This window comes from Ovis canadensis, chromosome 3, assembly GCF_042477335.2.
Source record: "Ovis canadensis isolate MfBH-ARS-UI-01 breed Bighorn chromosome 3, ARS-UI_OviCan_v2, whole genome shotgun sequence".
Taxonomy (NCBI): domain Eukaryota; kingdom Metazoa; phylum Chordata; class Mammalia; order Artiodactyla; family Bovidae; genus Ovis; species Ovis canadensis.
Genome location: NC_091247.1, coordinates 25,823,614 through 25,845,130, shown reverse-complemented (window position 1 = coordinate 25,845,130; position 21,517 = coordinate 25,823,614). Strand labels below are relative to the sequence as shown.

Below are 21,517 nucleotides of genomic sequence, written 5' to 3'. Positions count from 1 at the left end.
AGAAACAATACAAATGAACTTATTTACAAACCAGAAACACCTCATAGACACAGGAGACAAAATAAATTTATAATTATCAGAGGGGCAAGGGAGGGGGAAGAGTAAATTATGAGTGTGAGATTAACATTAACATACTATATACAATAGATAAGCAAGAAGGACCTACTATATAGCATGTATGTGTGTGTTTACTCGCTCAGTTATGTCTGACGCAAGAATACTGGAGCATTTCCATTGCCATTTCCTACTTCAGAGGATCTTCCCGACACAGGGATCAAACCTGTGTTTGTTATCCCTCCTGCCTTGGCAGGACGATTCTTTATCGCTGGGCCACCTGGGAAGCCCACTGTATAGCATAAGGAACCTATATTCAATATCTTGTAATAACCTATAATGGAAAAAAAACTTGAGAATGAATAGCTATATGTATAATTGAATCACTTTACTGTACACCTAAAACTAATGCAATATTGTAAATCAACTATACTTCAATAAAAATATATTTTTTAGCATTTTATTTAGTTACATTTATCTATTACTGTCTAGAGTTTAGTTAAAGCAAAATTAAGTTTATTTGAAATGTGAACCATATATAATTGTTTTTTTTAACTTTTCAGTTTATTGAAGAAAAATAAAATGTATTCCAATAATGTTAATTTTCTTAAAGGTCAGACTTAATGAAGCAGAAAAAAAATACAAAGACATTCAAGATAAACTAGAAAGGATTAGTCAAGAGACACATGCACGAGCGCCAGAATGTATGGCACTGAAAGCAGATCTTACTTCTAAGAAAAGGGCGTATAATGAAGCTGAGGTGAGAGAAAAACTTTCATATCAAATATGAATACTGCTCCTCTGTCCATGGAACTCTCCAGGCAAGAATACTGGAGTAGGTAGCCTTTCCCTTTTCCAGGGAATCTTCCCTACCCAGAGATTGAATCTGAGTCTCCTGCATTCCAGGTGGACTCTTTACTGTCTGAGCCACCAGGGAAGCCCATTAAAAACTTCATCATATCAAATATCAATACTGTTTGTTTATTTTTAAAAGTAGAGGTTTTGTAGTTATGTTGATTTCAGACTCTAAAAAATGTTACGATTTCATGTGGCCATAAATGTACTTCATTTTAAGTATGTATTTCTGCATATACTCAACCTTTGATTTGACCATTTGGCAAAAGTAGACTTGAATCAGGTATTTGTTTTTTCATTTTACTAAAGTGTGTCTGATTTTTTGTTAGGTTTTGTATAATCGTTCCCTAAATGAGTATAAAGCATTAAGGAAAGATGATGAGCAGCTTTGCAGAAGAATTGAAGAACTGAGAAAAAGGTAAGATAGTTACTTTGCAGTTTTCATTTTTACCTCATTTTGTAATAAAGTAATCCAAGTGAAATGGAGGAAGTATTTTTTTTTCTTTTTTTAAAATTTTTTAATTTAGTATTGAGGTATAGTCAATTAGGGCTTTCCTGGTGGATCAGACAGTAAAGAATCTGCCTGCAGTGCAGGAGACCAGGGTTTGATCCCCTGTTCAGGAAGATCCCTGGAGAGGGATTTGGCTACCTACTCCAGTATTCTTGCCTGGAGAACTCTATGGACAGGGGAGCCTGGCAGGCTACAGTCCATGGGGTCACAAAGAGTCAGACACAACTGAGCAACTTAACATGCACACATACATACACACATGGTGGATTAAGTGTTGTGATAGTTTCAGGTGAACAGTAAGGGGACTCAGCCATACGTATAAATGTATGGCTTTCTCCCCTAAACTCCTGGCTCATCCAGGCTACCATATAACACTGAGCAGAGTTCCCATGTACTGTACAGTAGGTCCTTGTTGGTTATCCATTTTAAATATAACAATGTGTACATGTTCTTCCCAAACTCCCTGTTTCTTACCCCCCGGCAACCATTAAGTTTTCTCTACTACTGTGGGAAAATTTTATTACATTGCTTTATGTTTTTTTACAATGTTAGGTTTTTAACTTAACATTTCCACTTTGGGTTATTTACTCTTAGTGCTGATCAGTCTTTGGAACCTGAACGGTTGGAAAGGCAAAAAAAAATATCTTGGTTAAAAGAGAGAGTAAAGGCCTTACAAGATCAAGAAAGTTCAGTCAATCAAGAGATCGAACAATTTCAGCAAGCCATAGAAAAAGACAAAGAAGAACATACCAGGATTAAGTAAGTTTTTTTCAGTTATTTGAAAATCATGTAGTTTTCCTCTTTATGAAAATAAAATACTTGGTTTTTATTTTGTTCTTTCTCATAATAAAGTATCTTTCAAAATCACTTTCCTAATAAAACTTCTAAACTTGTAGAATTGGACAGTTTCTGGGTTTTCTTGTTTTTGTCACTGTTGCATTATTTTTAGTGGTCTTCTGACTCTTATTTCTTGGTAACACAATTGTTTTCAAATAAAGAATCTGCCTTTAGTTCTTGGGATAGCTGTGTCATTTATTGGTATGCGGGTGTTAGGGGAAAAGTCTGGATGTTTCTGTATAACCTTTTCATTCTGTTTTTCCACTTGTATTTTTTAGGAGAGAAGAGTTAGATGTGAAGACTGCACTGAACTTTAACCAGAGGCAACTGAAAGAATTGAAAGATAGTAAAACTGATCGACTCAAAAGATTTGGCCCTCATGTTCCAGCTCTTCTTGAAGCCATAGATGATGCCTACAGACGGGGGCACTTTAACTATAAACCTGTAGGCCCATTAGGTATTTGCCACCAGTTAGTCAGGATATCATAAAAATTAGAAGTGTATTTTTATTTTCAGGAAGGAGTCTGTTGAATATAATTTTTTTGAAACTCTCTCATCAAAGAACCATGTAGTTATGTGTAGACTTCGTACGCATTCTAAGAGACAATGATAAAATCACTATAAGCTTTGTAACTTTCCTCTTGTATCTTTTACGCACAAAAGAATCAAGAGAACTTAGGAAAAGGAAAAGTAGCTATAGAGTTAAATAATCTGGTTCTGATTTTTTTCCTGAATGAATAAATCAATAAACTAATTTGCATGTAATTGATTAGTAGGAAGTTTCTATTTGGGTTGGACAACATTATTTTTGAGTTCTCTTTCAAATATAAATCTGGGGTTATAGTTAACTATCCTCATATGTACATGAGAAAAAAAATCAATTGAGGGACTTGCCTGTTGGTCCAGTGGTTAAGACTTTACCTTCCAGTGCAGGGTTGTGGGTTCAATCCCTGGGGTGGGGGGGACTAAGATGACACACAAATCATGACCGAAAAACCAAAACATAGAAGTAATGTTATAATAAACTCAATAACGACTTTAAAAATAGTCCACATCAAAAAAATCTTTATTAAAAAATACATTAAGTTTTGAAGAGTTATTTTTAATTCTGTGCATCATTAGCTGGAAATGATGCTGTAGATATATTTTTAATACAATATTATATACTGCGTTAAGTATTGTAGTAATGTCCCTTCGTTCAAATATGTGTGTACCTCTATACCAGGATCCATTTCAATAGGTGAGGTATTTTTTTTTCCTCTCTAAAATTTCAATATTAATCAGTTTTGCATTAAATAGTAGAGTCTATAACCCTTTTGGCTTGATTTTCAAAACCCTTCAGAGGCTGAATTAGTATACACAAAGGAAAAACACTGTTGATTTACATTAGAGAAAGACAGCTTTTCATAGGATTCGGTGTTTTTTCCCCAGTGTATCCAGTGGGATGAGGGTATTTCCCATTTGGTTAAAATAAGATCTGTAATATATTATTTAAATTGCTTAGTATGAAATATTTTAAAGTCATTTATGAACTGTTATACAAAGATAATAGTTTTCCTGGTGGCTCAGTTGGTAAAGAGTCCACCTGCAATGTGGGAGACCCGGGTTCAATCCCTGGGTTGGGAAGATCCCCTAGAGAAGGAATTGGCAACCCACTGTAGCCTGGCGGGCTACAGTCCATGGGGTCACAAAGAGTCAGACATGACTGAGTGACTATCGCTTCATACAGAGATAGTTACATTAATGTTTCAAGTATTTAATGGGCATTTTAATAGCTTTCTCTCATTTTTAGGAGCTTGCATTCATCTTCGGGACCCTGAGCTTGCTTTGGCTATTGAATCTTGCTTAAAAGGACTTCTTCAAGCCTATTGTTGCCATAACCATGCCGATGAAAGAGTGCTTCAGGCACTGATGAAAAAGTTTTATCCACCAGGGACCTCACGGCCACAGATAATAGTTTCTGAGTTTCGGAATGAGATGTATGATGTAAGACACAGGTAAGGCATCAGTAATTATTTAAAAACTGTTCTGGTTTTGCATAGTCATGCGCAAGCTCAGAAAGAATTAGAACATTTTTAGTGTTAACCATGTCTACACTACTGATCTGTAAAAATTCCATCAGCCACATCTTTAATTTGAATCTAGGCATTGGAGATACATAGATCAATAAATGAGTACTCCCTGCCTTTAAGGTCCTCACATGAGATCTGTTGTGGGAGACATACCAGGAAATAGACCTTGTATGGCTTAGAAATTGTACTGAAGAATAAAATGGTGCATACCTGTCCACGTTAAAAAGGAGGGTGTACGGCAGAGCTGTGGCACTTATTGCTCACAGTTCAACTAGGGGTGGTTTACGGAGTCCATAAAGAGCTGTGGTTGTTTTCTTTGATCTTTGTTTGATTGTTTTCTTTGACCCTAACAAACCTCAAGGGCACCATACCCAAACTGGCCTCTTTGTTAGCTGCTAGCTAACTAACAATTTACTCTTTTACACACATACACACACCTATGTATGTATGATATATATGTAAGGTGTCTCTTCCTACCTATATATATTCCTCTGTATATATATTTTCCTATTACTAGATTACAGTTTTAAATTTTTTTTCTCTCCCACTCCATTTTTTTCTTATGAATCCAATTTTTGCTTCTTTCAATTAAGACTTATATTTGGAGACATGAAAGATGCCCTATTTTTAAGCATGTTTTTTCCATATTTAATTTGATTGTGGTATTTTTCCTTTTACTTGGCTTTAGAAATCAGGCTTTATTAAGATTTCGTCAAAGCTTAATTAGGATCATCAAAGCATTTTGTCCTGTAATTGCTCCTACCACTGAGGCTCGTCATGCTTGCCTGGAATTTGATGTGCAGTTTTTCCTTTGTCCACATCTTCTTTAGGCTTCTCCATTTTGTTGTTGCGTGAGCCTCTTTCATACTTGTCCTTTCCTTGTCTCATGATTGACCCATTATTGCTACTATTCCTTCTTTCTTTTAGTTCTCCTATACTGATTTTACCACGTCAGCAGGCAACTGATTGTGATATAAATTAAGTATGAAGTACATCCCAGGGCAGTAGAGCAAAAGGAAGAGGTGGTTGTGACTGAGAGCTTTAGAGCTGGTAGGAGCAGGCCCATCCAGCGGTAGCATGTGCCTGCTTGAAAGTACTTGCTCCTCCCCAGCATAGAACAAGTGCTGTCAGTGTCTATGTTTTACCGCAGTCCCCTTCCGCATCCCCTCCCTCTTAGACTCCTGCTCCCCACCCTCTCTCCCCTCCTTTCCTGGGTTGTTTCACTGATATTGTTTGACATTTCTACAGCACCCACCCTCTGTTCTATCCTATCTTTGTTTTCACTTCCGCTTGAGCTCTGTCCTAAGATTACTGTCCTGTTTCTCTGCTTCATTTTACAGAAAAGACTCCTGAGAAGGGTCGTCTCTGTCACTCATTTCTGTCTTCCTCTTCTTTCTTGAACCTTACCAGTCAAGCTTGTAGAACTTCATCACATCCCAGAACAGCTCTTGTCTAGGCACCAATGAGCCTTGCTTGGCTCGGTTCTGGAGTCCTCCCTTCCTACTCACTGACTTGACCTATCAGCAGTGTTTGCCGAAGTGTGTCCTCATCCTCTTTAGGCCTCACTGTGAACTCTCTGGCTTACATGATCTGTCCTCTTGCCTTCTGTCCTGTCCTCGTGTCCAGACACACTTGCCACACTGCTTGTCCACTGCATGCCAACCTCCTGGCTTCTCCAACAAGCATTTTCAGGGTCTTTGCAAATGCTGCTCCCTTGGCATGAAATGCTCTTCTTCAGGGTGCTAATGCAACTCCCATGCCCTCAGGTGTCTGCTCATCGTTACCCTAGTAAGGCTTTTCCTAACCTTTTCTGTGTAAAAAAGTACTTTTTCTTGCTTTTCTCTCTCCCTTCAATAGACTGTAAGCCTCATGGGGAGGATATAGTCTGTTTTATTCCTATCTCCTCATCCTCTGAACAGCATTTGCACATAGTAGGTGCTCAGAAAGTACATGGTGAATTAATAACTAAGTGGAAAACATACACACACACACTCACACACAGGTATTTTGTTTTAGAATTCTAGAAATAAGCATTATGAATGCCATTGCCATTTCCCCATGTCTTGTTTTTTTTTCCCCCATGTCTTTTAATTAATTGGCTTTTATGTTTATGTGGTAGCAGTATACGACTTAAGGAAATTGTAATAATTAGTTACAGTGGGTGACAGAATATAATGATTAAGAATCTGGGTTCTAGAACTGAGCTCCCTGGTTTAAATCCTAGCCTGACCTCTAAGGTAGCTTTATGACATCAGGGAACTTGCTAAACTCTCTGAAGCGTCCTCACTTGAAAAAAAAGTAGAATAATGTTATTTATCTCACATAGTTGTTCTGAGAATTAAATAAGCCAGCGCGGTCATTCGTCCTTTGGTATCCACGGGGGATTGATTCCAGGGCCCTCTGTTGGTACCAGAATCTGCAGATGCTCATGACCCATAGTTGGCCCTCTGTAGCCACAGTTGCTGATTCAGACAAGCATGGATACTGCAAGACCTACTGTATTTGTTGAAAAAGAATCCATGTATAAGTGGACATGTGCAGTTCAAACCTGTGTTGTTCAAGGATCAGCTGTACTAAGAATATACTTAGAACAGTGCCTAGGATTATATGAATGTTTGCTAATAAGGTAAAATTAAGCCTATTATAGATGTTTTCAAATATCTTCCATGTCTTATTATTATCCATCATTTCTTCAACGTATTTAAAATATATATCTAATATATATAATAGAGCTTCCCTGGTGGCTCAGAGGTTAAAGCGTTTGCCTCCAATGCAAGTGACCCGGGTTCGATCCCTGGGTCGGGAAGATCCCCCTGGAGAAGGAAATGGTAACCCACTCCAGTATTCTTGCCTGGAGAATCCCATGGACAGAGAAGCCTGGTAGGCTATAGTCCATGGGGTCGCAAAGAGTCGGACACGACTGAGTGACTTCACTTTCACTTTCCATATATATATAACAATAAAGTTGGCTAAGTTAATCCTTATGTGTTTTTGTCTCCTAGAGCTGCATATCATCCAGAGTACCCAACAGTTCTGACAGCGTTAGAAATAGATAATGCAGTTGTTGCAAATAGCCTGATTGACATGAGAAGCATAGAGACAGTGCTGCTAATCAAAGTAAGTCCCAATGCTTCCTGTGTTTTATATTATTTTTAAATTTCCTAAACTTAAATTGGTTATATAAATTCTACTTAAGTACTTTACTTGATATTTTATGAATTATTTTTTTAACAAAAACCTTTGAGCTCTGTAAAATAAATTAATGTTTACTCTTTATCAGCATAGGTATTTCTGTGAACTTGTTAGATTATATCACTAGTGTTGTGTTCATCTATTGGTATAAATTTGCTGAGAAGGGACAAGGAAATTCAAAACAAATCTGTAATTAACATAGTCTCTTTTTCTCATTAATAGAATCTGAGAGGCAATGATAGCAGTCATCCAAATGTGTACTTGTATATTGCAAGTTCATATTGTAATTATCTGTGGGCTTGGCCCTCTGATATTTTAGACAGATACTTGAAAGAAAATAATGAAGTCCCCTTGTAAAGATCTGTTCCAGGAAAGGTTGATTAGGCCTCAGTTCAGTTCAGTCGCTTAGTCGTGTCTGACTCTCGGCGACCCCATGAACCGCAGCATGCCAGGCCTTCCTGTCCATCACCAACTCCCAGAGTCCACCCAAACCCATGTCCATTGAGTCAGTGATGTCATCCAACCGTCTCACCATCTGTCATCCCCTTTTCCTCCTCCCCTCAATCTTTCCCAGCATCAGGATCATTTCAAATGAGTCAGCTCTTCGCATCAGGTGGCCAAAGTATTGGAGTTTCAGCTTCAACATCAGTCCTTCCAATGAACACCCAGGACTGATCTGCTTTAGGATGGACTGGTTGGATCTCCTTTCAGTCCAAGGGACTCGCAGGAGTCTTCTCCAACACCATAGTTCAAAAGCAGCAATTCTTCTGTGCTCAGCTTTCTTTATAGTCCAACTCTCACATCCATACATGACCCCTGGAAAAACCATAGCCTTGACTAGACGGACCTTTGTTGATAAAGTAATGTCTCTGCTTTTTAATGTGCTCTCTAGGTTAGTCATAACGTTCCTTCCAAGGATTAAGCGTCTTTTAATTTCATGGCTGCAATAAGCCTAATCACCTTACTTTCTCTAGGAAGTAAAATATTAAAGACTTCCAGGTTTTCCCTTCATAATTCAGTGTACTAATCGTTTCTTGGAATTTACTCTTCACTCATCTTTTCTAGGGTATAAAAGACATTTAGAAAAAAGTAAGATTTCATTTTTCTATGAAAAATAAGATTTCTAAGGTAAATATTTTTATGTGAAAAGGTACTTAAGATTTTTTATTTTAATGGATAGTGGTATTAGAATTTAAAAATAAAATGTCAGTTTGTCATAGAACATTGTTTCCAATGTTTTTAAGACTTAGCTTAATTCTTTGAATCTTGAAAGCAGTTTTTTAAATTCTATTTATCTTCATGGAATTGTTTCATTTGAATGTTTAAACAAAAATACTTGAATCTTAAACTAGAGATAGATAACATTTTGAAATTATATGCAGTGGAAATGCTTTGGCATATATTAAAAATGTATTTTTCCCTCTATATTTTTTAGAATAATTCTGTAGCTCGTGCAGTGATGCAGTCCCAAAAGCCACCCAAGAATTGTAGAGAAGCTTTTACTGCTGATGGTGATCAGGTTTTTGCAGGACGTTATTATTCATCTGAATATACAAGACCTAAGTTTCTAAGCAGAGATGTGGATTCTGAAATAAGGTTGGTATGCAATGTAGCTTTATTGCATTATTCCCACCCTTTCTGTTTGATTTATTTATTTTTTGGCTGTGCTGAGTCTTCTTTGCTACAGGTAGGCCTTCTCTAGTTGTGGCAAGAGAGAGCTCCTTTCTAGCTGAGGGTGTGTGGGCTTCTCACTGCAGTGGCTTCTCTTGTTGCAGAGCATGGCTCTAGGGCGTGTAGGCTTCAGTAGTTGTGGTCCATGGGCTTAGCTGCTCCACAGCAGGGTGGATCTTCCCAGATCGGGTGTCGAATCCGTGTCTCCTGCATTGGCTGGTGGACTGTACCACTGAGCCATCAGGGAAGCCTCTGAGCTTTGTTGTTTTTTTATTTTTTTAAACTGTTTCTCACATTAATGAACTTTATTGATTGACAATACAATGTTATTATGATACTTTGTGTCATCTGTTTTGACCAAGAAGTATAGTAGTTGTCTGATTTGGAAGTTAAAAAAAAATTCACTAGTGTTTTTTAAATACAGAAAAATAGAAATTGGAAAACAAAAGTAACTCATAATCTGATTTCCTGACAGTCCCTATTGACATTTTAAAAATAATTAAAAGTAATATATGCACATAGTGAGAAAATTCAAACAGTTCAGAAATGTATGCATTGAAAAGTGAAGCCCTTTGCCCCCATCTCTCTTTCAAAAGTATGGTAATAGTTTAACAGTTTCTTACATATATTTCCAGAATGGTTTATATACTTGTACTTTCTTATATTTATTTCTAGAACAGTTTGAAGTTGAGATATAATTCAAGTGTACAATTGAGAGATTTTTGTGCAGCCATAACCATTATCTCAGTCCCAAGCATTTTTGTCACACCAAAAGGAAAACTGCCCATGAGCAGTTGTTCCCTTATTCCTCCCCACCCTCAGCCACTGGCAACCACTACTCTATTTTTGGATTTGTCTTTATGGATTAGTTTACTCTGGATACTTCATATCAATTCAGTCGCTCAGTCATGTCCGACTGTTTGCAACCCAGTGAATTGCAGCACGCCGGGCCTCCCTGTCCATCACCAACTCCTGGAGTTCACTCAAACTCACGTCCATTGAGTCGGTGATGTCATCCAGCCATCTCATCCTCTGTCGTCCCCTTCTCCTCCTGCCCCCAATCCCTCACAGCATCAGAGTCTTTTCCAATGAGTCAACTCTTCACATGAGGTGGCCAAAGTACTGGAGTTTCAGCTTTAGCATCATTCCTTCCAAAGAACACCCAGGGCTGAGGTCCTTCAGAATGGACTGGTTGGATCTCCTTGCAGTCCAAGGGACTCTCAAGAGTCTTCTCCAACACCACAGCTCAAAAGCAGCAATTCTTCAGCACTCAGCTTTCTTACAGTCCAACTCTCACATCCGTGCATGACCACGGGAAAAACCATAGCCTTGACTAGACAGACCTTTGGTGGCAAAGTAATGTCTCTGCTTTTGAATATGCTATCTAAGTTGGTCATAACTTTCCTTCCAAGGAGTAAGCGTCTTTTAATTTCATGGCTGCAATCACCATCTGCAGTGATTTTGGAGCCCCCCCCAAAAAAAATCTGTCACTGTTTCCCCATCAATTTCCTATGAAGTGATGGGACCAAGTGCCATGATCTTAGTTTTCTAAATGTTGAGCTTCAAGCCAACCTTTTCACTCTCCTCTTTCACTTTCATCAAGAGGCTTTTTAGTTCCTTTTCACTTTCTGCCATAAGGGTGGTGTCATCTGCATATCTCAGGTGATTGATATTTCCCCTGGCAATCTTGATTCCAGCTTGTGCTTCTACGAGCCCAGCGTTTCTCATGATTTACTCTGCATAGAAGTTAAATAAGCAGGGTGACAGTATACAGCCTTCGCGTACTCCTTTTGCTATTTGGAACCAGTCTGTTGTTCCATGTCCAGTTCTAACTGTTGCTTCCTGACCTGCATATATGAGTTATATAAAATGCATCCATTTGTGTCCAGCTTCTTCCGCTTAGCATAATGTTTCAAAGTTCATCCATTTGTGCTGTGTATAAGTATGCATATGGTTTCTATGTCTTGCTTTTTGTCTCAATATTATATCTTGGGCAGGGCTTCCCTGGTGGCTCAGTGGTAAAGAATCTGCCTCCTATGCATGAGACACGGGTTCAATCCCGAGGTTAAGAAGATCCCCTGGAGTCAGAAATTGCAACCCACTCCAAATTCTTTCCTGGGAAATCCCATTGACAGAGGAGCCTGGTGAGCTCCAGTCCATGGGGTCGCAAAAGAGTCAAACGTGATTTAGCGACTAAACAGCAACAATTAAATCTTGGAGATTGTTCCATATCAGCACATGTAAAGCTGCCCTGTAATATATGCTTGACCAGTTCCTGTTGATGGACAGAGACATTGTCTGTAGTTTTCTCTTACTATAGCAGCGCTGCAGTGAAAACACACTTGTGTGTCTTGACACACTTTTGAAAGTATGTGCATAGCTTAAATTCTAAATAGTGAAAATGCTGAGTCAAAGGATATGTGGATTTTAAAATAATTTAATAGTCATTATCATTGTTTTATTAACATACAATTTATGGGCCAATTTAAAATATTTAATAACATTAAATAATTATTATTTCTAGTACTTAATGTTAAATGAGCCTTAATATTTGTTAAAAGAAATAATTTACTATTTAAAATTTCTTTGATTTACATAAATTGATCACTTAATAGCAGTTGCCAAATGACTACAGAATGATTGATTTCCCTAATGCCCTCTCATACTATGAAGATATGAAGAATGCTTTTCTGTGCCCCCATCAACTCAGCACTGGCAGATTCCCGTTGATGAAAGATTGCCCTGGAAAAGATTTTGTGTCTGGCCCCGTTTTTACCAGAAATATACAAGTACTCTCCTCTTTCTTTCATTTGCTAATTTGTTTATCATTCATTCGACATTTACTGATTGTTTCTTAAATTTTGAAAGTTCCGCCAGGTAGCATGGCTATAATAATAGTACATCAGATTTAAAATGCTGTTATTCTGTATACGAGTAAAAAATAAAAATATTGCTGGTTGAACCATGGACTAGAAGATGATTTTAGAATTCAGAGATGTTAAACTGTGGGAAAATATGCTCTTAGTGAAATCTGACATACACTTTTTATCAGAGAAAAGCTCTTCTTAACTACACAGGTGGTTCTCTTCCACCAGACACATGCTTTTGGACAACAGGTACTTGGGTCAGTGAGGAGGAAAAAAGATCACTTCTGAAGGCAGGTGCCTCTGCTGGTGTGGAGACCCTTCTGGCTTTGGTATCTGCTGACCTTATCCTCCACCTCTTTTCATTGTCCTTCTCTCTTCCCCTTTCTCTCCCCACACATTCATAGTGTTTATTGACCACCACAAATGTGGGAGTCTGTTTCTCGCTTTATGTATTTCTTTTCATCTTCTCCTCCAGTTGCTGCAGCTGGTGAAAACTTCAGAGAACACACATCAGTTGTCTCTTCTCCCAGACTTGCTCTTATGTTCCCATAGCGCTGTGGACATGCAGTGCAGCGTCCTGTTCACATTTCAGTGTTATCGTTTATTTCCTGACGCTTGGGCTTTTTGTTTAATTTCGTCATGCCTTAATTCTTTTTCTGCCTCTGCTTATCACTGTGCACAGTGCCTTTCATAGGTAGATCATAAGTACTTATTAATGAAATAAGTAAAATTTAATTCCAGTTTAAACGATGTTTTTTGAAATCTCCATGTTTCCATGTTATGAATTACTTGTTTAGGAGTAGAGAACTGGTTTAACTGCATAAGGTTTGGCAAAACTCTGTTACAAGTAAGGCTTTCTTTGTAAAGATCTAAATATTTGTAATATTCAGAAGTAGATTTAAAGTATTTTTTCACCCTCTGTTCTATTAAGTGACTTGGAGGATGAAATTGAAAATAAGAAAGCCCAGATATTAAATCTTCAGCAACATCTGTCTGCCCTTGAAAAGGATATTAAATGCAATGAAGAACTTCTCAGAAGGTACCAACTGCATTATAAAGAGTTAAAGGTAAGAAAACATCATTTTATTTTCTCAGCTTAATCATTTGCTAGTTACTTTTAAGGTCTTACCATGCACTGAGTTAGGTGAGTAGTTCTCAGATTTTTTGGGCCTCAAGCCCCTTTACAGTCTTAAAAGAGCCCTTATCTGTGTGGGTTTATCAGTATTCCTATTATTAAAAATTAAAGCAACATTTAAGAATATTTATTAACTAATTTAAAAATAACAAGTACATTATGTATTAACATAACGTTTTTTTGGCAAATAGCTAGTTTCCAAAGCCAAAAAGATTTAGTAAAATGATTGACATTTTTTATACTTTTCTAAATCTCTGATATCTGGCGTAATAAAATTCACCTAACCTGTCATATCAGCTTCTATAATCAGTCTGTTGCAGTATTGCTCATTATAGTTATAAACCTCCTGTACACTTAGAAGAAATCAATAGTAAAAGTGATCTAAAAAAAATAATGCCTTAATGTTTTTATGAAAATAGTTTTTTACCTAATGGACCCTCTGAATGAGTCTCTGAGACTCCCAGGAGATACTGGGATTGGACTTTAAGAACCATTGGGATAACCATTCTAGCACTTTAGATTGGATGTTTCAAGAAAACACTGTCTCTGTGGACGCAACACTGTCATACTGTCATACTGTCTTCATTTTAAATGCTAAAACGGAATACTTCTATCTGCTTTGTATGAGAGTTGATTAGCAATAATGGTAATTGATACAGACTTTATATATAATTTTCTTTGGTTCTTTTAATACTAATGTGTCTTTAACTGTGGAATCCTTCTCTAATATAAAGCAGAGTAGAATTTTGTTGATTAATACATCCTTTCCAGGGTTTTTGTTTCTATTTTTCATTTTTATGTTACTAAAATCTAAATACTTTTTTTTTTTTCAAAAGATGAAAATAAGGAAAAGTATTTCTGAAATTCGGGAACTTGAGAATATAGAAGAACACCAGTCTGTAGATATTGCAACCTTGGTAAGATTGTTTTCCTCAACTTAAATGTAATGTAAAAGACAAAACTATTACTTAGGTTAAGAGAATCTAGTCTCAGATTTTTAAAAATAAACTTTTTGAGGCTACTTTTTATGAGTGCTATCTCCATTTACAAATAAGTTAGAAACTTCCTGGTGTATGGCCTTCAAATTCCTTAATATTTTGTACATATAACTTCCATGTATTGTAATTGGTTTTGCCTTCTTATGCATGTAATAAATCTTTGTCAGAGCTTGTTTATCTAAACAGTAACTGTTCAAACTACCTAGCATAGTATTTTTCATAATTAATCAGTACCAGTATTAGTGATATCATTTATTCAGTTGCAGTTGGCCTCTTTGAACTGTTTTCCTTTTTCGGAGTTTAATGGTTTTTATTCACCCCATATTTGTTCTCTTAGGCATCTTTTTATGACATTCAGCTTAACTCCCCAAGTTACGATAATTAGTGAATTAAATCAATTGCAGAGTCTTGTTAAAATGACTCAGTATTTACCTGATTCATTCAGAGTAAATCAGTATTTACTCTGTACCAGGCATCATGTTAAATGCTGAGGGACACAGCAGTAAACAAAACAGATCAAGTCACTGCACTGATGGAGCTTTACTCCAATAAGAATTTGTCTCCAGTTTGTATTAGTAATTTGGTTTTCCCCTTAGTGTTTTTCTGCTTTAATTCCTATTGTTGATAGACTCAATTTCTTAAAGGTATATGTCTTATTTATTTTTGTTCAGTCAGCATCTGATACATTGTCTGGCATAAGGTATATATTTATATATACTATATTTTGAAGGAAAAAGTGAGTAATAGAATAAAAGTTATCCCCTTTGATTATGACCTCAAGCACAATAAAATAGTTTGTCTTCTAAATGTAATCCTTTTCTATTTTTTTAACCTATATTCTTCTACTTTCTAATTTACCAGTAAGAGTATGAAAATATCGTAATGTTCTTTGTATTTGTCTTTAATCTGATTTGCTTGTAGCCTATAGTTTCCCCTTTTCCAGAATTATATATTTTCCTGTTGGATAACTTAAGTAGTTGAATTAATTCTATATGCTCTGTAAATGTTGCCAGGAAGATGAAGCTCAAGAAAATAAAGTCAAGATGAAAATGGTTGAGAAAAATATGGAACAACAAAAAGAAAATATGGAACATCTTAAAAGCCTGAAAGTAGAAGCAGAAAACAAGTATGATGAAATTAAACAGAAAATTAATCAGCTCTCAGAGCAAGCAGACCCACTTAAGGTATATATTGTTATTCTGATATATGTGTGTGTGTGTGTGTGTGTGTGTGTGTGTGTATTTATTTATTTATTTTTCAGTTTTATGTCTGCAGTATACCTGCTAGAAGGGCTTTCCTGGTAACTCAGCTGGTAAAGAATCTGCCAGCAATGCAGGAAACCCCAGTTCGATTCTGGGTTGGGAAGATCCGTTGGAGAAGGGATTGGCTACCCACTCCAGTATTCTTGGGCTTCCCTGGTGGCTCAGCTGGTAAAGAATCTTCCGGCAATGTGGGAGACCTGGGTTCAATCCCTGGATTGGGAAGATCCCCTGGAGAAGGGAAAGGCTACCTACTCCAGTAATCTGGCCTGGAGAATTCCATTGATTGTATAGTCCGTGGGGCTGCCGGGGTGGCAAAGAGTCGGACATAACCTAGCGACTTTCACTTTCACACCTGCTAGATAATATTCTAACAGAATTTATGACTAAATATAAATAAAGCTGTATAAAACTGGGATATGTACACCAACTTTTCATCATTAGATCAATCAGAATAAAATACTCTTCTCACACCTTTACAGAAAATAAATTGCCAAATTTTTCTCCCTCTCCCCCCCAAAAGATTACAGCTTGTGTTACCTTTTTATTTTGTGGGATATTTTCTTCTTTTAGATCAGAGACAGGGATATTTATCTGTTTGTTCTGTCTCTGTGCTTATCTGTTCTCTTGTCCTACCTCTCCTCAATAACTCTAGGGTTCAGTTCAGTTCAGTTGCTCAGTTGTATCCGACTCTGTGACCCCATGGACTACCGCACACCAGGCTTCCCTGTCTATCACCAACTCCCAGAGCATACTCAAACTCATGTCCATCAAGTCAGTGATGCCATCCAACCATCTTATCCTCTGTCATCCCCTTCTCCTGCCTTCAGTCTTTCTCAGAATCTGGATCTTTTCCAATGAATGAGTTCTTTGCATCAGGTAGCCAAAGTATTAGAGTATCAGCTTCAGCATCAGTCCTTCCAATGGAATATTCAGGGCTGATTTCCTTTAGGGTGGACTGGTTGGATCTCCTTGCTGTCCAAGGGACTCTCAAGAGTCTTCTCCAACACCACAGTTCAAAAGCATCAATTCTTCGGCATTCGTCTTGGTAGTCCAATTCTCACATCCATACATGACTACTGGAAAAGCCATAGCTTTGACTAGATGGACCTTTGTTGGTAAAGTAATGTCTCTGCTTTTTAGTATGCATCTAGGTTGGTCATAACTTTTCTTCCAAGGAGCAAGTGTCTTTTCATTTCAATGACTGCAGTCACCATCTGCAGTGATTTTGGAGCCCCCCAAAATAAAGTCTGTTTCTATTGTTTCCCCATCTATTTTCTATGAAGTGATGGGACCGGATGCCATGATTTTAGTTTTCTGAATGTTAGGTTTTAAGCCAACTTTTCACTCTCCTCTTTCACTTTCATCAAGAGGCTCTTTAATTTCTTCACTTTCTGCCATAAGGGTGGTGTCATCTGCATATCTAAGGTTGTTGATATTTCTCTCGGCAATCTTGATTCCAGCTTATGCTTCATCCAGCCCTGCATTACTCATGATGTACTCTACATATAAGTTAAATAAGCAGGGCAACAATATACAGCCTTGACATACTCCTTTCCCAATTTGGAACCAGTCTGTCATTCCATGTCCAGTTCTAGCTGTTGCTTCTTGACCTGCATATAGATTTCTCAGGAGGCAGGTCAGGTGGTCTGGTATTCCCGTCTCTTGAAGAATTTTCCACAGTTTGTGGTGATCCACACAGTCAAAGGCTTTGGCATAGTCAATAAAGCAGAAATACATGTAGATGTTTTTCTGGAACTCTCTTGCTTTTTCGATGATCCAACAGATGTTGGGAATTTTATCTCTGCCAAAGAGTTTAATCTTTGAACTCTAAGATTAGTTGATATAAAAGCCAGCTTGAAGTAAAGTGCTACCCACTTCCTACTTACTAACGTATCTGCATTGAACTCTAAGATTAGTTGATATAAAAGCCAGCTTGAAATAAAGTGCTACCCACTTCCTACTTACTAACGTATCTGCATTATATTCCAGCCAGAATTCAGTTGACTTTTTTTGTTTGAAGATACATGCTTTCTGAAACCAAATTAAGGAAATAAAGTTTATTATCAGCAGCTTATTATCTTTCTAATTGAACAGCTCAATTATTCTCAAAGTTTCAGATTTTATTTATAAGACACAGAAGAATCAGTAGTATGTCTTAAAAGGGAAGAGATATATTGATGATATAACCCTTTTTTGCAGGAAAATTACTTCTTTGACTCAAAATGTATTTAAATATTTTAAAAGTTTAAAAGAACTTGCACACGTATGTGCTTTACTATAATTGTCTCCACTGACAGTTTTAGAAAGTGTGATTTATTAAAGAGAGTTAGAGGAGAAACTGAATAGAAACAATTTTTCCCTATTTGTGCTGACCTCTATATTGTTGCTTTCTATAGAGCTGTGATTTCTGGCTGCCTTGGTAATGGATGTTGTGTTTTTTTGTTTTTTTTTTTTTTCTATTTCAGCTAAGAATTAAAAAAAATTTTAATGTTGTGAGGAAGGAAAACATATTAAGGATACTATTGAAAAAGACAAATAGAAAGTAGTTACTACAGGAAATTAGAATTAAAAAGACAAAAAGTCCAAGATAAATAAAGATGACAAAATTAATTTTTAAAAGAAAATAGAATAAGAGGAAATAAAATAAGTATGAAAACTGTCAAGAATGGGAGAGACCGAATTCAAAACTCAGGGATTAGAGAAGTGAAGTTAGAACAAAGATGAGATCAAAGAAAATTTTAATTGATGAAGGATTAATTAAAATTGAAATGATAATTTATGCTAAAGTAATACAGAAAAAGAAATAATTAGCACCTGAATTATTCCATGAACTGTAGCCCGCCAGGCTCCTCTGTCCATAGAATTTTCCAGGGAAGATTACTGGAGTGGGTTGCCATTTCCTCCTCCAGGGGATCATCCCCACTCAGGAATCAAACTCATGTCTCCTACACTGGCAGGCAGATTGTTTACCACTGCGCCACCTGGGAAGCCTTGAATTATCCCAAGTTAAGCTGTGTTCTGTTCTTTTAGGGACCTGTAGGCTCAGGCAACTCCTAGAATTGGAAGTCCACAGATAAGTTCAGTAGCAGAATATACATGCAGAAAGCAGTAAGAATTCTTGATCTTAGCTCTTTGCCTTGGTTGCCAGTACGTGAACCCTTCAGTAAACCTGCACACAGTCGTCTAGTAGTCAAGAGGGTTTTCCTTACAGTGTCGCATCCCACTAGCCATCAATAACAGGACCAAGAAGAGTTGGCTAACAGAGGAATTAATTCCTCAGAAGCTGTCATGATGTATTAGCAGCTTCTAGATATAATCTGTTTTCTGTTAGGACATTTGTTCATTTTGTGTCAGAGGAGTGGCGAGAGGTGGAACATGCTGTTCAAATATGTAGTCATTGAAATCTTAGCATAGGGAGTATTTTTCTCACTTTGAATAGTTTATTTTGATTTATCGGTTCAGTTCAGTCGCTCAGTCATGTCCGACCCTGTAACCCCATGAATCGCAGCACGCCAGGCCTCCCTGTCCATCACCAGCTCCCAGAGTTTACTCAAACTCATGTCCATCAAGTCGGTGATGCCCTCCAGCCATCTAATCCTCGGTCATCCCCTTCTCCTGCCCTCAATCCCTCCCAGCATCAGGGTCTTTTCCAGTGAGTCAGCTCTTCGCATGAGGTGACCAAAGTATTGGAGTTTCAGCTTTAGCTACTCAGTCCTTCCAGTGAACACCCAGGACTGATCTCCTTTAGAATGGACTGGTTGGATCTCCTTACAGTCCAAGGGACTCTCAAGAGTCTTCTCCAACACAGTTCAAAGGCATCAAGGGTGCTCAGCTTTCTTCACAGTCCAACTCACATCCATACATGACCTCTGGAAAAACCATAGCCTTGATTAGATGGAACTTTGTTGGCAAAGTAATGTCTCTGCTTTTGAATATGCTGTCTAGGTTGGTCATAACTTTCCTTCCAAGGAGTAAGCGTCTTTTAATTTCATGCCAGCAGTCACCATCTGCAGTGATTTTGGAGCCCCAAAAAATAAAGTCTGACACTGCTTCCACTGTTTCCCCATCTGCTTCCCATGAAGTGATGGGAGCAAATGCCATAACCTTAGTTTTCCGAATGTTGAGCTTTAAGCCAACCTTTTCACTCTCCAGACTCCACCGTCCTCCGAGGGGCCGGGGTGGCGCACGGCGTTTCGCGCCATGGTCACTGCCGCTGCGGCCGTTGGGAGGGGGCTACTTGACGGTCGTTGTGTGGGCCATGGCCATGTGCAGTGGTTTTTTTTGTTTGTTTTTTGTTTTAACTTATACTGCAAGCTTAATGCTTTAGTTACATATTAAATTTTTTGTACAGGAAGCAGGATCTACATTAAGAATCATGGTCTGCATTATTAGAGTAGGAGGGCTTCTTGGTTTCTGATAGAGATAATGAGTGTTTATTTCTATTGAGACTGACTGCTTTTGAAAATTCCAAGATCTAATGATTTTATAGCTTTCTAAAACCTCATAATTGATGTAATTATAGGAAGCAAGTGGCTATAATACATACTATAGTAATTTATCCAATCTTGTCAGCTAACTAAAATTTGTTATTTAGACATCAAAGAGAATAAAATTTTTCAATGACTCTGTCCCTTCTAGCATCTCAGCCTATTTTTTTTTAATTTATTTATTTTTTTATTTTTTAAATTTTAAAATCTTTAATTCTTACATGCATTCTCAAACATGAACCCCCCTCCCACCTCCCTCCCCCTAACATCTTTCTGGGTCATCCCCATGCCCCAGCCCCAAGCATGCTGCATCCTGCGTCAGACATAGACTGGCGATTCAATTCACATGATAGTATACATGTTAGAATGTCATTCTCCCAAATCATCCCACCCTCTCCCTCTCCCTCTGAGTCCAAAAGTCCGTTATACACATCTGTGTCTCTTTCCCTGTCTTGCATACAGGGTCGTCATTGCCATCTTCCTAAATTCCATATATATGTGTTAGTATACTGTATTGGTGTTTTTCTTTCTGGCTTACTTCACTCTGTATAATCGGCTCCAGTTTCATCCATCTCAACAGAACTGATTCAAATGAATTCTTTTTAACGTCAGCCTATTTTTTTTAAAGGCTGAACTTTCTTAAAGGTTAGAAGCTCTACAGACATAGGGCTACATCAAAATTTAGTTCTAGATCTAACCCATCCTAGCCCTCACCCCAAAACAGGGTGAGTGTCACTTAAGTGAATTAAATATCTTTAGGTCTCTGTTTCACCATCACCAAAATGAAATGAAAGGAAATACTCTCTTGGTTCCTTTTTTAAAGTTTTAAATTTATTGGTACCCAGGATGTAATTTTATTAAATATTTGAGGACAAATCAAAAGCTACAGTAAGAGAAAGAACCTTAAGTTCTTTTCATTCTGTTTTATAAGTCACGTTTTTCCCTTTCTAAAGTTGCTCTGAGAAAATTAACCAGCACAGATCCATCCTGATACAACTGACCCGTTTGGCTCCATAAAGCTGATTTGATCCCCTAAAGCAAACATGGACATATTTTGAAAGTTTCTATAAACTTTAGAAAATTTAGTGTTGTCAACCATTCTCTTTCGTAAGCCATTCCAATTTCGAACTGTAATATCTCCTACTATGAAAATTGTACCCATTTTCTTTTATTTTCTTCAAAGTAAAGGAGCAGCTTATCTCTATCCTCCATATAATAATATTTTTATTTTTAACAGACCTGTGTTATAAAAACTGTATATCATTAAGTGTCTACCTTGGGTGGTAGTTATTTTTACCAGTGTGAATACCTTGTAGAAAATTGTATTCTTAGGTCAGGAAGTAGCCTATATCTGCTTTTTTATATGAGGTGTAAATAACTTGGAATTTTTAGATACATCACGTGTTCTTTTTCTTTTCGGGATATCTGTAAATCTTCTGTCTTCCTTGATGGTGTTGTTTTGGTTTGTCTTTGTTTCTTTTTCTTTATAACTATGATTCCTGAAGGTAAACATCATCATCATAGGATATATGTCCAGTGTTAGTGGCTCAGTTGTGTCCGACTCTTTGTGACCCCA

General features: G+C 37.4%; 1 protein-coding gene and 1 non-coding gene across 3 annotated transcripts in view; both read left to right on the top strand.

The window, feature by feature from the left end:
• Window positions 1-21,517, top strand: part of SMC6 (structural maintenance of chromosomes 6) — a 73,016-nt gene that overhangs the window by 36,351 nt on the left and 15,148 nt on the right. For both annotated transcript variants that reach the window (XM_069580237.1, XM_069580238.1), the window contains 10 exons: window positions 668-814; window positions 1,239-1,327; window positions 2,015-2,179; window positions 2,536-2,714; window positions 4,050-4,254; window positions 7,332-7,446; window positions 8,957-9,117; window positions 12,991-13,126; window positions 14,031-14,111; window positions 15,206-15,376. In XM_069580237.1, the coding sequence (XP_069436338.1) occupies window positions 668-814; window positions 1,239-1,327; window positions 2,015-2,179; window positions 2,536-2,714; window positions 4,050-4,254; window positions 7,332-7,446; window positions 8,957-9,117; window positions 12,991-13,126; window positions 14,031-14,111; window positions 15,206-15,376 (1,449 nt within the window). The remainder of the gene's footprint in view (window positions 1-667; window positions 815-1,238; window positions 1,328-2,014; window positions 2,180-2,535; window positions 2,715-4,049; window positions 4,255-7,331; window positions 7,447-8,956; window positions 9,118-12,990; window positions 13,127-14,030; window positions 14,112-15,205; window positions 15,377-21,517) is intronic.
• On the top strand, window positions 7,064-7,135 carry TRNAW-CCA (transfer RNA tryptophan (anticodon CCA)). Its single transcript has one exon. It is a non-coding gene; the product is annotated as a tRNA-Trp (tRNA).